The following is a 13,125-nucleotide window of genomic DNA, read 5'->3' on the forward strand; positions in this document are numbered from 1 at the left end:
AACTAGCGGGTAAACACCATCGGTGGGTTTTAGGATTGACAAGCCGAATCAAGCTGAGTGAATGCGCAGGTAAGGCCTACTCTTACTCTAGAAGGTCGGCCTCAGATTGTGTAACTGGGCCGAATTTGATACTATGCAAGCTTAGAATACGGGACATAGAGGAGTCAATATCGAGTGAAGTCCCATGACCTCTCACATGTCGTGGCCAGTTGGACGCTGTCTGCCAGTGGCAAGGTCGGTAGGAAGAATTCGCTCCCTGTAATGCATGTATTTGATAAATGGCAAGAGCCTTGATGTCTACGCTCCGCCAATTAGAACGCAGCTTGGCAAGAGTTCCCCGGTGGCATCAAGTTCAAGTTCCAGTTGGGGGCTACAACTTGTCTATCTCTCCCTCTGTGACCTCGCCTGCCTCCATTTCTCCTCCCTCTTCCTCCCCCACGGCGGCTGGTTCATGTTCAGCCGATGGAGGACTTGGACTTGACAATTGGTCCGACCACTGTGTCTCCGTTCATCGCTCAAGTCTGAAGTCGAACTCCCGCTTCCGGCTCCATGGCCTCCGACTCCGATCCGCAGAAAGCACCACCACCACCACAACAACTGTTTGTCAGAGCCGACGAGGTCGATGCGGGAACCTCAATACTCTCTCCCAGTAGGGAACTGCCACTGAGCGCACTGAACCCTTCCAATGCTGCTCCGCCAGGGCCAGGGCCACTCCGTCCTGTTTTACGGCGGGAAGGATCAGCGCCCCCACCTCCTCCTCCGCCATCCCAGCCGCCACCAGCTCCTCCCGCTCAAACAGATCCCACTGATTCCTTAAGTCTACCTCAACTAAGGCAGCTGGTGGCACAATTTCCGAAGACAGAGCAGAGAGCGTACGCTTTTCAGTATAGGGACACCGGTAGTTTCGAATCCGAAATTGACGAATGGTTTCACTATACGGAACTCGAGCAAGACCGAGATTACCTTCTAGATTCTCTCGAAGCCTTTGAGCAGAGATGGAAGTTCTTCTGTGAGGCACAAGGTATCCCCGAGGAGACTACCTGGATCACCACAGACCAAGCCCAACGACTTCATTTTGTCCGCGATCTGGTCCAGGACCTCAAAGATGACGACTACGTCAGCCGTGTGGCAGCGCTCTCCTGCATCTACTACATCCTCACTGGAGCTTGGAGTAGTACTTCTGGCTTAGAAGCAAAAGAACGGGCAGCCGAAGACGAATCTCACGCCCACACAGAAAATGATTGGGCCAATGCCGTTCAAGTTCAGTGGATCCATAAAGGAGCGGACATTGTCCATCTGAGCTCTATTATGCCTCAGCTGTATACCTGTCTGATCCAAGCTGCAAAGACTCGCGACTCGACCCATCCTCCGCCGACGGCAGATGGTGAAGAGCCCAGCGAGGTCGCGTTCGGTGAAAACGAATATCAAGAACTCGGCCTGTGCCTTTCCTGTTTCTATCTATTGATTGAATCCGCCAGAGTCCGGAGCAGCACCAAGGTTGGCCTCGATATACGTCAGACGATCTCGTCTCTACAACCCAACTTCCTGGTCTTCCTTGCTGGTATGATCTCGCGGCTGCGATGGGACGACTCCTACAACATACCTCTCATGCATGCGCTGCAATTGTTTTGGAAATCGCTGCTTCTGGTGTTCGGAGATGTGACGGAACGTCTTGAAAAGGTCAAAAGTGTCTTGCAACCACGAATCGAACGGTTCTCGGCCGATGCAGCTCATCCGGTACTTACAGCATCTCCGTTGGATTATCACCTGTTCCGACAAGAAATTACGTCGAAATATCCCGCTTACAACCCACCATTGCCTCTCATACCCTTGGAAGCCGACCAGAAGACGATGCTGCCCCTGCTGCCGCAGCATTCGTCGAGACCAGACACATTTTCGGGGGTTCCAGACCAAGGAGGCGGCGGTGCAGGCACTCACCGATCTATATTCCATCAACCTGTGCACATCGCCACGCCGGCACCCTCTCCTCCACCCTCACCCATTGGACCTGGTGGGAAAGCTGCTAAGAAACAGAACTACCAGACCAACCAGAATTTTCCGTTCCTGTACCCCCCGCTGGACGACTCGAGCAACACGATCGGCGGCAAAGGGTCGACAGAACTCCAAGATTTGATGGTCGGAAAAAAGTGGGATGGCAGCGATGTTCCCCGCTCGATCATCGAGGCAGGAGAGTTGTTTGCCAGTCGAATGAGAATGACACGGGCAATGCGTCAGCTTTGGAGGGAGCGTGACTTGTTCATGAAATACGAGAGAGGCTGGACCGGCGATATGACTCAAGTTTGGGACAGGGACGAGACTGGCGAACAACCGACCGAAGAGGAGAAAGAGATCGACCGTTTGGACGATCCGGATCTTCGAGATCGCATGCACGCAGTCGAAGACTTCTTTCAGAAAGCTTTGCCAGACTTGCAATCCCTGGTTATTGTGATGATGAAAGTCATGCTCACAAACGTTCAGGATATTGCCGTCCGGAATGGCGGGTTTCAGGACCCGTTGCAGCAAGGTGGCCTCAACCGCACCAAATCGAATCCTAACATGGCTCAGAACCAATCACTACCTATCCCCCCTCCGCCGCCTCCGCCAGAGGACATGGCACTCGAGGACCTGGATAACGTCCGGTCGCGCGAGATCAGCCAGAAGGCAGTGTCGGGCGCGATTTTCTTGATGTCAAAGTGGTTTAAGGTTTCTCACGTCTTGAAATTTGAGTACCTGACTCAACTCCTTTTGGATTCTAACTACGTACAACTCACCTTGAAATACTTTGCGCATCAGAACCTGGAGGATCTCGTCGCATTTAGGTATGATCGTGATGACCTGAGTTTCTGGCACTATTGCCACGTCCATTCGGATCATCCACCGCTTTCTCCCACGAGTCCGGACGAAAGATCCGAGACATCCAGTGTGGACGAAGCCGTTCCACCGCCCATTCCGCGCCATCGAAGATCCCCAACCAACATGTCTGATGCCCAGCCAGCCTTGGAACAGGGTCTTGCACAACAGCTGCCTTCCGATGCCCAACATCCTTCGGTCGACGAGCTTGGAAACCCGCTGGGGCCGCTTCCCACCACTCCCATCACAACCTACTCGTTTCGCCAGTTCCAGACCGCAATCCATCTCCTCCGAATACTGCAGAAAGTCACCAGAGGCAAGTCCCACCGCATCTTATTTCTGGTGCAGTTCAAATCGTCTCAAATCCTTCGCCGCATCCTCCGAGTTCCGGACCCGACCTTGCGCCTGTATGTGCTGAAACTCTTCAAATCTCAAGTTCCCTACTGTGGTAGAAAATGGCGACAGAGCAATATGCGAGTCATCACGGCGATATATCTCCACTGCAGACCTGAGTTGAGGGACGAATGGCTGGCTGGCATGCACGATGCTAATGTCGAAGGTGAAGTTGACGAGGCCGTCCCGTTGGAATGGGCGCTGCGGGGCTTGACATTCTGGTGGCAGCAACGCACGTATCCAGGTGTAACGAGGCGTGGAAAACGAGGTGGGAAATCTGGGAGCAAGAAAACTGAGCCGAAATCATCCCAGGCGCTAGACAAGATCTCGCCCACCGCAGCAGCAGCAGCAGCAGCAGCAGGTACTCCAGAAGATTCTGCTTTCGATATCGACGACCTTCTCGATGCCGACATGCTCGAATCACGTCTGGGGGATCCGGATGATGACGAAGAAGAAGGAGGTCAAGAAATCGACGATGACGAGCGCGATTTCTTCCAACGTGAGCTCGACGCCATAGGATGGGGTCTGGCTGGACTGCGACTGACGGATGGCTCTGAGGATGTGGCATTTGGCGAGGAGGCTCTAGGTGTCAACGGGGCCGGAGGGTATCCCGTCGCCAATGGCATATCGGGTGCTGAGTACGGTGGAGCAGGACTCGGCACGCCACTGACACCCATACCACAATCACAACCTCAGCCTCAGCCTCAATGGATCGTGGCGGATGCAGCCTCGCTCGAGCATTGGCAGAACAGTTAGGAACCGTTGCAAACCGAGCGAGCATCGGGCGAGTGGGGAGGAGAAGGAGATGAACAGATGAACAGGGCACCTGTCAATCTTGATCGATGGGTGCCCGAGGCATGAGACGGGATAACAGATGCAGCGAGTTGAAGAAGAAGAAGAAGCAGAAGTATGCGAGAGAGGCCGATGCATCGGAAGAGAGAAAGAGAGAAAGAATCATGTTATGACGGGATGACAGTCTTGGACCCGATACAGAGTATTCCAAGAGACCAGGCCCGCGTTTGTGATAACGGCTACCTTGCATGTTTGGCTGCTGCTTGCACCGAAAGGGCATATGGGTATGGTTATGGTATGTTGACATGAGCACGAGGCCATCCAAAGGTAGCCATTGGCATGAAGTAGTACAGCATAGCGAGTTCAGGCAATCCAATCAAAGACGTCCAGCTGTTTATCGTTTGTTTTCCAGCTCGCTCTCGACTATCTATAGAGCGGTAGAGAGTTTTCCTTCTCGATAGCAGTACGAGTACGAATACGAGGAGTATTTGCGACTCGATTTCGGACCGAGTAGAACGCTGCGGCAAGGGAAGGGGAGGGGTTCCCTTGCCTCCAACCGGTCTCGGGCCGACATACATGTAGTTTCTTGAGGCCAGGGCAATGCAATGCAATGCACTGCACGACAGGTCTAGGTTCTGCTAAAGACTGAACCTGAACCTGAAGCATGCCCGAGTCTACGGAAGGTCAATTGGCAGACCTTACCTGCCGCGTCCATTCAATCATGTATGTATTCCGTAAGCAAAAGCGAAATAGAAATAGACATAGCCGTCTGTCTGTCTGTCTGCTGAGCACTGGGTATTGAGGTTTCTTGGACAATCAATGGAGCAGTGTCGTTAAGAGTCTTTTATTATATCTCTTGATGGAAAAGCTCTCTTCTTCAAGTAAGCTTAACAGGGCATGCCGGACTACGTCTTTAGATTCTCCGTCTTTACAGGCCTGCGCCTGTCCGGCCCTGGTCTTACTAGTTTATGGTTTGCTCCCGCCCAACGCCAATGCCAATGTCAACGCCAATGCCAGTCCCTGCAGGATATACTGGGATGATTGTGATTTCTTGGGATCGTCACAACTTCGAACTCGGCCGCTTCTTCTTGGACCCCCCGACACCAGTGACCTCGGCCCCAGAGAGGATGAAGTCGGGATAGTCGAAGCCCTGGCCGGGACCGCCGCCATAGGTGCGCCATGCGCCGCCGTCGACGACCAGCGTCTGGGCAGTGACAAAGTTGGCGGCATCACTGAACAAGTAGACCGTGGCATCAGCAATCTCTTTGATCTGACCCCACCGGTCGAGCGGGATGCCTTTGCCAGGGTACGAGCCCGGCTCGGGCTGCTTCGCCAGTCGATCCATGCCTTCGGTGCCGCCGATGGGCCCTGGTGCAATGACGTTGGATGTGACGCCTAAGGGACCGTATTCGATGGCCACGTTGTTTGAGAGGGCGTCCACGCCGGCCTTGGCCACCGCGACGTGCGTTTGTAGCGGGAGACCGGTGTAGTGGATCGTGGCGGAGATGTAGACGATGCGGCCGCTGGGGCCGGCAGTGGCATGTTTGGGAAGGGAAGACTTCGAGTTATGTTTCTTCGCCGATGCCACCAGGTGCGGCAGGGCCAGTTTGGTGACGTTGTAAGAGCCAAGCACGTCGATGTCGATGACGCTTTTGAACGCGTTGGGCGACAGTTGCGCGAGAGGCGCCAGGAAGTTGCCTGCTGCGCCGGCACTACGTCGCAGAAGGGAAAAGGAGATGGTCAGGCTCGTGTATCTAAGGTAGTGAAGGACAAAGGAGGAGTGAAAGGGGCGATGGCCGCGCACTCGGCCATCGTTGTCGCAGCTTCACATACATGAGGAAATCAATCCCGCCCAGTTCCCTGACGCATGTGTCGATCGCCTGTTGCAGACTCTCAACACTGCGGACGTCCACGGCCCCGATTCCCAGCACTCGGCTCCCCGGGCGCGCCGTTGCTATGTCCTTGGCCACCCTCTCCGTCTTTTCTACATTGCGGCCCACGATACAGGCGTCGGCGCCCAGGTGGACGAGGGCCCGGACCTGGGCTGAGCAGATGGAGCCATTGCCGCCCGTGCAGAAGACCACTTTGCCGGCGAACAGGCCGTCCTTCCATACGTTGGACAGGTACTCGTGTTTTTCGAGAGGCATGGCTGTGGGTATGGTTGGGAGTGAGCAGTGAGGACGGGAGCGACGGGTCAGATCGACGGTGGTGGGATGGAGAGGTCAAGCAGGGTACGGAGTAGAGAGGACCAGGATCAATCAAGGTGGAAGAAGACGACGCATTGGCGAGCTGAATATTATATTGACCTTGCACCAGGAGAAGTCAGTAACGGCCGTAAACCGGTCCAAACAGAAATGTCAATGATGGTTGGTGTCAGCGTTGTTGTGAGTCTCGGTTGTTGTCTGCGTCCGTGGGGAAGATCCCGACATACCGAGGCAGGGATACGGACATGGATACCACGATTACTATGCAATGATATTTGGAGAGGAGCTTCGCGACCATTAACAGTCTGCTTTCTCAATATCTACCAGGTATCCAGGGTCCCATGTCCTCCTCTTAGATCAAACGTCAGCAAGCTGTCCTCAAGTATTCAGATGTCGGGTTCCCTGTGTCGGATTTCATTTTATTCTTGTTTCTCCTACGTATGTCCTTGATAGCTTCAACTACTTGTACCAGAGCAAGTATAAAGCAAGGCCACTCTGCATGGAGAATGTGTGTGAGTGAAAAAGAATCTTGAATCCGCGCTTCCCAAGCCGAATCAGCGTTTCTTCCGTCCGATTTATGGTCATGGTAGCCAGGAAGATGAGAGGATTGGTGGAGTAGAGCGAGTTGAGAGGAGATATCAGATACAAAAAGTGTTTTTTGGACGTGTTGCAGTGCCCATCGTTTGCGCTGGTTGTGTAGATGTCCCGCAGGGTACAGCATCCGGCATCTGCACCGTAGCCATCTCCCTCGCTATTGCTGTTCGTAAACCCTTGTTATGATCGTTTTGTGATGCTGTGTCGTAGGGCCGGCCGGAACACTTCCACCCTCTCTCCCTCTCTGCCAGTTGAACCCGAGCCTTACACCCAGAAACCAGACAAGCAGCCCCAGCACACCCTTCACTCAGCAGACTTCTTATTATCTTTGCGCCGCAGCCTGAATTTTGTAAAAGAACCAGCTTTGACAGCGCCAAAAAGACTTTCGTTTAAGCCCCATCGCCCCAGATTCCAACCACACCCATGGCAAAGCCTAGACCAGCAATCAAACCCCGGACCTGCTGGATCTTGCGCTCTCTGGTCATTTCCAGCTCGACTTTCTCTCCGTTAACCTGATCCTCGCTTTCGTGAGACTCGATCTCAATATATCCGCTGTCCGAACCTCCGGGGCTGGGTACTCTGACCGGGGCTATCTTTCCTTTGCGCGAGCGGCCGCCGACTCTCGGAAACCTTGACAATCCGTTGTACCAATACTCAACGCCTTGGCCGCCAATAAAGGCCACGAGAGCGGTGTAGAGCAGATAAGGATGGCGGCCGCGCGGAGAGGCCAAGGTGAAGGCGGTCAGGAGCGAGAGCGAGGAGATGGAAGCCAAGGTCAGGATCTGCCGGGTTGACTTGGTCTGGATGGCGGTGAGAGTGCGGGAAGCCAAGGTGGCAGAAGGGAGCAGCGCAAGCGATGGGAGGGTTATGCTGGTGAGAGTATAGGATGTTCCCTGGTACGAACGGTCAGATGAGGATGAACCTGATTCTACACTTTGGTAGTACGTACAGTCAGGAGACCCAGGGAAATGGTCCCCACAAACTTGGTGATGCTTATCGGGCAAGGCATCTTTGTGTCTGAAAGGATATAGCTTGTTATATTTTGCGAGTTGATGCGATGTGGCGGGAGACGAAAGCTTCGGGCTTCTGGCTGTCGCAACGAAGGACAGTCTGCGATCTGCTTTTGAGCAATGAGCGGAGTGGTATTACGCTCTAGACGGCATGCAAAGCTGTGGCATTGACAGTATTAGTGGTGGCAAGGAATCCATCCGTTTCTGGAGGAGAGCGAGGACAAGTGCAAAGATGACGAGGAGAAGACAGCAGGAATAGTACTGAGTAAGGAAGGGATACACGATACACCTATCGCCTGCGGTGCCTGGCCTGCCCTTTCGTCGCCCAATCCGGTCCCGCGCATTATTCCAGTCTGCGGTGTGCTTCTGCCTGCGACGTCACAACTACAACTCCCCCTCCACCATCACCACCACCGTAGTCGAGGACGGAGTCGGAGTACTCGTACAAGAGTCCTGTATGTACCCCAGTCTACACAGGGTACTATACCTATTAGATACCTAGTAGTTGCCTGCCACGCTCACTGCACAGGAGGCTGCCTTTGTACTCAGCGCCCGTACAGTCTTCAGCAGATCCCTGACAAGACGTCGATGTCGGCATCCAAGAAGCCGAGTAACGAGTATTTCTGCGCCGCCCCAGACTGCTCTGCACGAAACGCGAGTGCATTTGGCGGCAGCTCGAACCTTCGAACCATCCAGACTCCTTTGGTAAAATGCCAATATCCCATTCTGTGCGTTGCCTTCTAGCCGTTTAACTCCCTCGTTCAAACTTATTCATCTGATCCCCCAATCCTCTGATCTCATTCACCTACGCCCTTGTAATAGCATCTTGCAATCCTCAACTCCAAGTCTGCCGCCAGTCCGGCCAGGCCTGGCGACACGACACCTCAGATGCGTGCTACAGCGGTCTCGACCTGATGAACACGATCCGGGTACTTCAGGGTATCGTGCTCTCGACCCCAACATCGAAAGGGACAATCGTTCCTGCGAGTTGTAGATCACGGCGCTGCTTTTCCTGGACTGAGCCGGATACAGCGTGTCAGGTCGTCTATCGCCCTTGATCCAGGTCTCGGTAACCGGATTGTGTACCCCAAATTCAGCTGCAGGTATCTCCGCTTTTGTCACTTTTGCTGTCCTGAATTTGTTGTATCAACCAGTGTATGCCTCAAACTGGACCGCTCCTCCATGGACGGGACGCATCTTGGTGCAGGAGCTAAGGGATGGTGAGTCTGCTGTTGTGCAGTGTAACCGCTAGAACCAGAATAGCTAGATGGAGTCGTGCTCGTATCGCTTTCCTGGGTACTAGGACTGCATGCAGCAGGCAACTGGCCTTGGTCATGATATTTCTGCTGCTGCGCTTGTGAATCTGATTCAGGAATAGCACCCCTTGGTCTCTGATCGTGGGCCCAAGTCAGCATCAAGAATCGTGGACGTTTCGATGGTGCCGGCTTAGGGATATTCTCGGTCGCACCAGCGTGACCTTGCTTAATGTCCATCTGCCTAAGCTCGACTCGTGGAACGATGCTTTGGAGGTTGTCCGAGATTTTTTCCACAAGCAAGGGCAAATAGCGAGACGAGCCGCCGCGGAGCTGAGAAATAAGGCCCAGGAACTGATTCAGGCACTCCACCGGTGTTTCACCCTCGATATTTGCTGAAGGCTCCAGAGGCACATAGGAAATTATGTCAGTCAGCGTACAAGCTACATCGAACAGCTTCTCGATCAATCCGATCCCATGGACTTCCATGGAGTTTAAAGATATGTGCCGTACATCTTGGATCAAATCTCTTGCCACCTGTACCGGGAACTTGAACGTCAAGGACGGATCTGGTGAGCTCGATGATAAACGTCCGCTGGCGATAGAGAGTTGCCAGACCATGATGCGCAACCAGTGCAAGGTAATCTTGATGTCGACCACTTGGCTTTCCGTTGTCTCGAGCTGACTGGGCAGCGTACTGCTAAGCTGGTGTTGCAGCTGCGAAAGCCAGACTGCCGTACACTTGCCTTTTGCCTTATTCCACAGGGTCATAAATGTGTCGTCAATGTAACGGAAAAGACTCGCAAGGTGCAGGAACCCCGATATGATTTGTTCTTCGGCCGCTCCTTGGGCGGTTGGCAGATCGATGGTAGCATGCAGACTTAGGGGACGATGTCTTTCTATTGCGTACGCCCTTTCTGTGACCAGTAACAACCAGTACATTCTTCTTTTGTACGAGTTTTCGACGGGATCACCAGCCAAATACGAGGATTCCTCGTGCATGTTTAAGATCTGAGCCAGCGTGGCGGCTTCGCGCAAATGGAACCAGCACATATTCTGCTCCTCAAGGCTGAAATAGCAGCTGAACAAAAAGAAGGAGATCTGGACTGAGCTCAATGTGGGTGATCCAATATAGTTGATCGATTTTCGTACACGGGTGATGTCTTCTAGAAGCATGTTCGTGTAGGCAAAGCGGTTCTCTGGAGGCTCACCATCGTAGTAACCGCCCGGCGCAACGGCGAGATTCACACCAGGCTGCACCATGACAAATGCACAAATGGACGCTGTGAGACAGTACACTTCAGAGTCGGTGGCAAGTCGAGTCGAAATGGTCTCTGCTAAGGTTTGCCGGTCGAGAATGCAGGCTGTCGTGTGCATGTTTGTGAAGTAGAAACCAACGTAGTTCTTGATCGTCCCCGTGGAGAGTAGGGCGGGCTGCCATGTTGAAGACGTAGACGTCGGTGGATTGATGAAGTCGAAAGTAGCCGGCTCTGGGTCGCGGTTCGGCGTCGGCTTTGGCTTGGAAGGACTCATCTGCTGTTGAATAGGTCGAGACTGTGAAGTGCGGTTTCTGGCCCTATTTCTTCGGGACACAGCAATATATGTGCATTTGTGGCCTGCCTGGCAGCAATTGTGACATGGTTGGCCTTCCGAACATCGTGTTTTCCGTCGATGGCATGCATCACAGGCTCTCTTAAGTGGCACCGCGGCCATCTTGGACAATCACCGACTGGCCCGCAAGGATGAGCTAATTGCATATGAAGGGAGTGGTTCTCGACGAAATCAAATGAAGTTATGGTCACTTTGGAGGCCAGGTTTGTCCCGGATGGAATCACCATGCTCTCTTCATGCCGCGCAGGTCAAAGATGAAGGCCACTGCCCCTGAAGGTGCCAGACCATGAACTGTCCATGAGAGCAAAAGGTAGAGTTTTGGTGGGCGGTCACTCGAGAAGGTCGTTGGATCGGATAAGCAACTGGCGGCGCCAGTCTCCTCTCTCGCAAGCCCCGCGATCATCGCCATGGCACTTAGGCAAGGGCAGGCTTTCGAGGACGGGCCAACCATGGGCCAACGGGCAGGGTACAGGGGTTGTTGTCACCTCAGCTGAGGATAAGGAGGATGCTGTTGGGCAAAAAATAGAACGTGGCAGGCGGCAAGTGACAAGGATGCCTACCGCCATGGCGTCGCACACCGCAAGAACTCCAGCTGAGAGCAAAGCTCTGGATTCTCTTACAGGTGTTTTACTCGATCGGCGTTGCGAGAGCTCAGAGTCTACAGGGTGTAATATCAAGTCATTGGCTCCCTCTGAAGATGGGTGGGTACATCTACTGATCATGCCGTCGCCAGTAAGCAAGCGTCCGATATCTGCTTCGCCTTTGGCTGTACAATATCCGAAATCATGACGGGCAGCCCCCCTTATCACTATATCGGAGGAAAGTCCCCCGGTGTCACACATCTGTGACGAGCTCTCCAACGCCGATAATTCTTCTGTTGTCTTGATGGAGATCATTGAGCCCGAGATCGAAGGCATGCGTTCAACGTCTTCAGTGGAGAGCAGCCAACGAGATCGCAACAGCTGAAGCTTCACTCAGACGGCAAGCATGGATTCAAAGTCTGGACAACAGGCAGTCTGCTATGTTGACTCCTAGGTCCGCACGAAATGCAAATCTCACAGCCTTGCAAGAACATCATTTACCGCCCATGCTGGATATGACGTCTCTTTGCGCCTGTCGCTCCTGGTTGACGCCGGTCAATGCTGCCACGCTTCGAAGGTCGCCCACAACGTCCTTTGCTTTCCCGAAATACACTTCTTGCAGCATATTTCTCATCTTGCCCTCCATATCCTCGACGAGTCGACCAATATTGCACACATGACCTCCATCCTTCCCTTGCCCACCCACATTTTCCACCACAAGGTCTGCCTCGACCTGCCTGGTCATGCTTCCGGCTAGTTTCAACGAGCCGACCGACTCGCCTTCTCGACCCAAGTGCAGGATCACGGTACTGGTCAACTTGTAGTGACAGGTCCGTCCACTGCCTCGTCTCTCGTCGACTTCAAAGACATGTATGCTGTCCCACCCGGCGTCTTTTGCCATACTCTTCTTTAATAGGACCACTCCTGCGAACCCATCGTCAAGATCCCACAGGTACACACTGCCAGTGCCGCCTTCGTAGTACATTTGTCTGTAAACGTCGAATGCAGTATTGGCCTCCACTTCCATCTTTCTCACTCGATCGCTGGGGTAGGTTGCGTCGTCAAGCGGTGGATCGAATTCATTGCTCCAAGGACTTCGGTATGAGTCTCCATCTCGGTTGTAGTCACATAGTAAGTAGTCGCGGCCTGTCTTCTTGCACCTCGCCGACGTCAAAGGCTGGTCGACAGAGGAGAGCAGGTCCTCGGTCAGGTCAGGAACGAGGGTGGTGATTGCATTGAGGTTGTCGGATACTTCAAGTGGAGATAGTCTTCGGAGGAGGTCTCTGAAAATCAAAGATCCGGAATTAGTCGTGAGGCCTCATGCGGCAGGTCGACTCGAAACAAGACGGCATTGTTTGGTTGAAGCTGGGGCTGAGGGGATGGATCACTCACAATGCCGCGTCGAATTGTGCCTCGCTTGCCATTTTGCAGGCTGAGATCAGCAAATCTTCCTGGTGCAACTGCTGGCGAAGTATGTGGTTTCTCGTATCAGGACAAAAGTGCTGTTAGCAGATGCAGACAGTAGGTGGAAGTGGTGGGTGGAGTTGTGAAGCTGTGGGGTTGATGCCGCAGTTTCACTGTCCTTGACCCGGCCAACCTGCTACTGTACCATATCAATTGCCCTTGATCACGCTGGACGGGCCCACGCATCAATTGACTGCTATTATATAGAGGCGAGGAAGACTTGCTAGCACTTTGGCCGTCCCTACTGATGGTGATTGCATAGTCCTTGGATGCGGCGTTTTCAATCTCCATGACTTCAAACACCAACTATTGCGCATCCCAGTTTGCTTTCACAACACCAACTCTACATTTCGACCCTCAGTAGTGTTGTTAC

The 13,125-nt window shown here is 53.4% G+C and overlaps 5 protein-coding genes across 5 annotated transcripts; 1 reads left to right on the top strand and 4 right to left on the bottom strand.

Moving 5' to 3' along the window:
* Positions 1 to 549: 549 nt before the first annotated feature.
* Positions 550 to 3,999, top strand: A1O3_00117 (uncharacterized protein; the record flags this gene model as incomplete). Its single annotated transcript, XM_007730269.1, has 1 exon — positions 550 to 3,999. One exon carries the CDS (start codon positions 550 to 552, stop codon positions 3,997 to 3,999), a length of 3,450 nt encoding a protein of 1,149 aa, XP_007728459.1.
* A 1,096-nt stretch (positions 4,000 to 5,095) lies between these two features.
* A1O3_00118 (2,4-dienoyl-CoA reductase (NADPH2)) lies at positions 5,096 to 6,182 on the bottom strand (the record flags this gene model as incomplete). The annotated part of the gene is made up of 2 exons (XM_007730270.1): positions 5,096 to 5,747; positions 5,869 to 6,182. The coding sequence occupies 2 exons, from the start codon at positions 6,180 to 6,182 to the stop codon at positions 5,096 to 5,098; spliced, it is 966 nt and encodes a 321-aa protein (XP_007728460.1).
* A 1,040-nt stretch (positions 6,183 to 7,222) lies between these two features.
* Positions 7,223 to 7,842, bottom strand: A1O3_00119 (uncharacterized protein; the record flags this gene model as incomplete). Its single annotated transcript, XM_007730271.1, has 2 exons — positions 7,223 to 7,726; positions 7,783 to 7,842. 2 exons carry the CDS (start codon positions 7,840 to 7,842, stop codon positions 7,223 to 7,225), a joined length of 564 nt encoding a protein of 187 aa, XP_007728461.1.
* A 1,119-nt stretch (positions 7,843 to 8,961) lies between these two features.
* Positions 8,962 to 10,629, bottom strand: A1O3_00120 (uncharacterized protein; the record flags this gene model as incomplete). The annotated part of the gene is made up of 1 exon (XM_007730272.1): positions 8,962 to 10,629. The coding sequence occupies one exon, from the start codon at positions 10,627 to 10,629 to the stop codon at positions 8,962 to 8,964; it is 1,668 nt and encodes a 555-aa protein (XP_007728462.1).
* Positions 10,630 to 11,781: 1,152 nt separating this feature from the next.
* Positions 11,782 to 12,712, bottom strand: A1O3_00121 (F-actin-capping protein subunit beta; the record flags this gene model as incomplete). The annotated part of the gene is made up of 2 exons (XM_007730273.1): positions 11,782 to 12,571; positions 12,681 to 12,712. The coding sequence occupies 2 exons, from the start codon at positions 12,710 to 12,712 to the stop codon at positions 11,782 to 11,784; spliced, it is 822 nt and encodes a 273-aa protein (XP_007728463.1).
* Positions 12,713 to 13,125: the final 413 nt, after the last annotated feature.

Source organism: Capronia epimyces, assembly GCF_000585565.1.
Source record: "Capronia epimyces CBS 606.96 chromosome Unknown aczIQ-supercont1.1, whole genome shotgun sequence".
Lineage (NCBI taxonomy): Eukaryota > Fungi > Ascomycota > Eurotiomycetes > Chaetothyriales > Herpotrichiellaceae > Capronia > Capronia epimyces.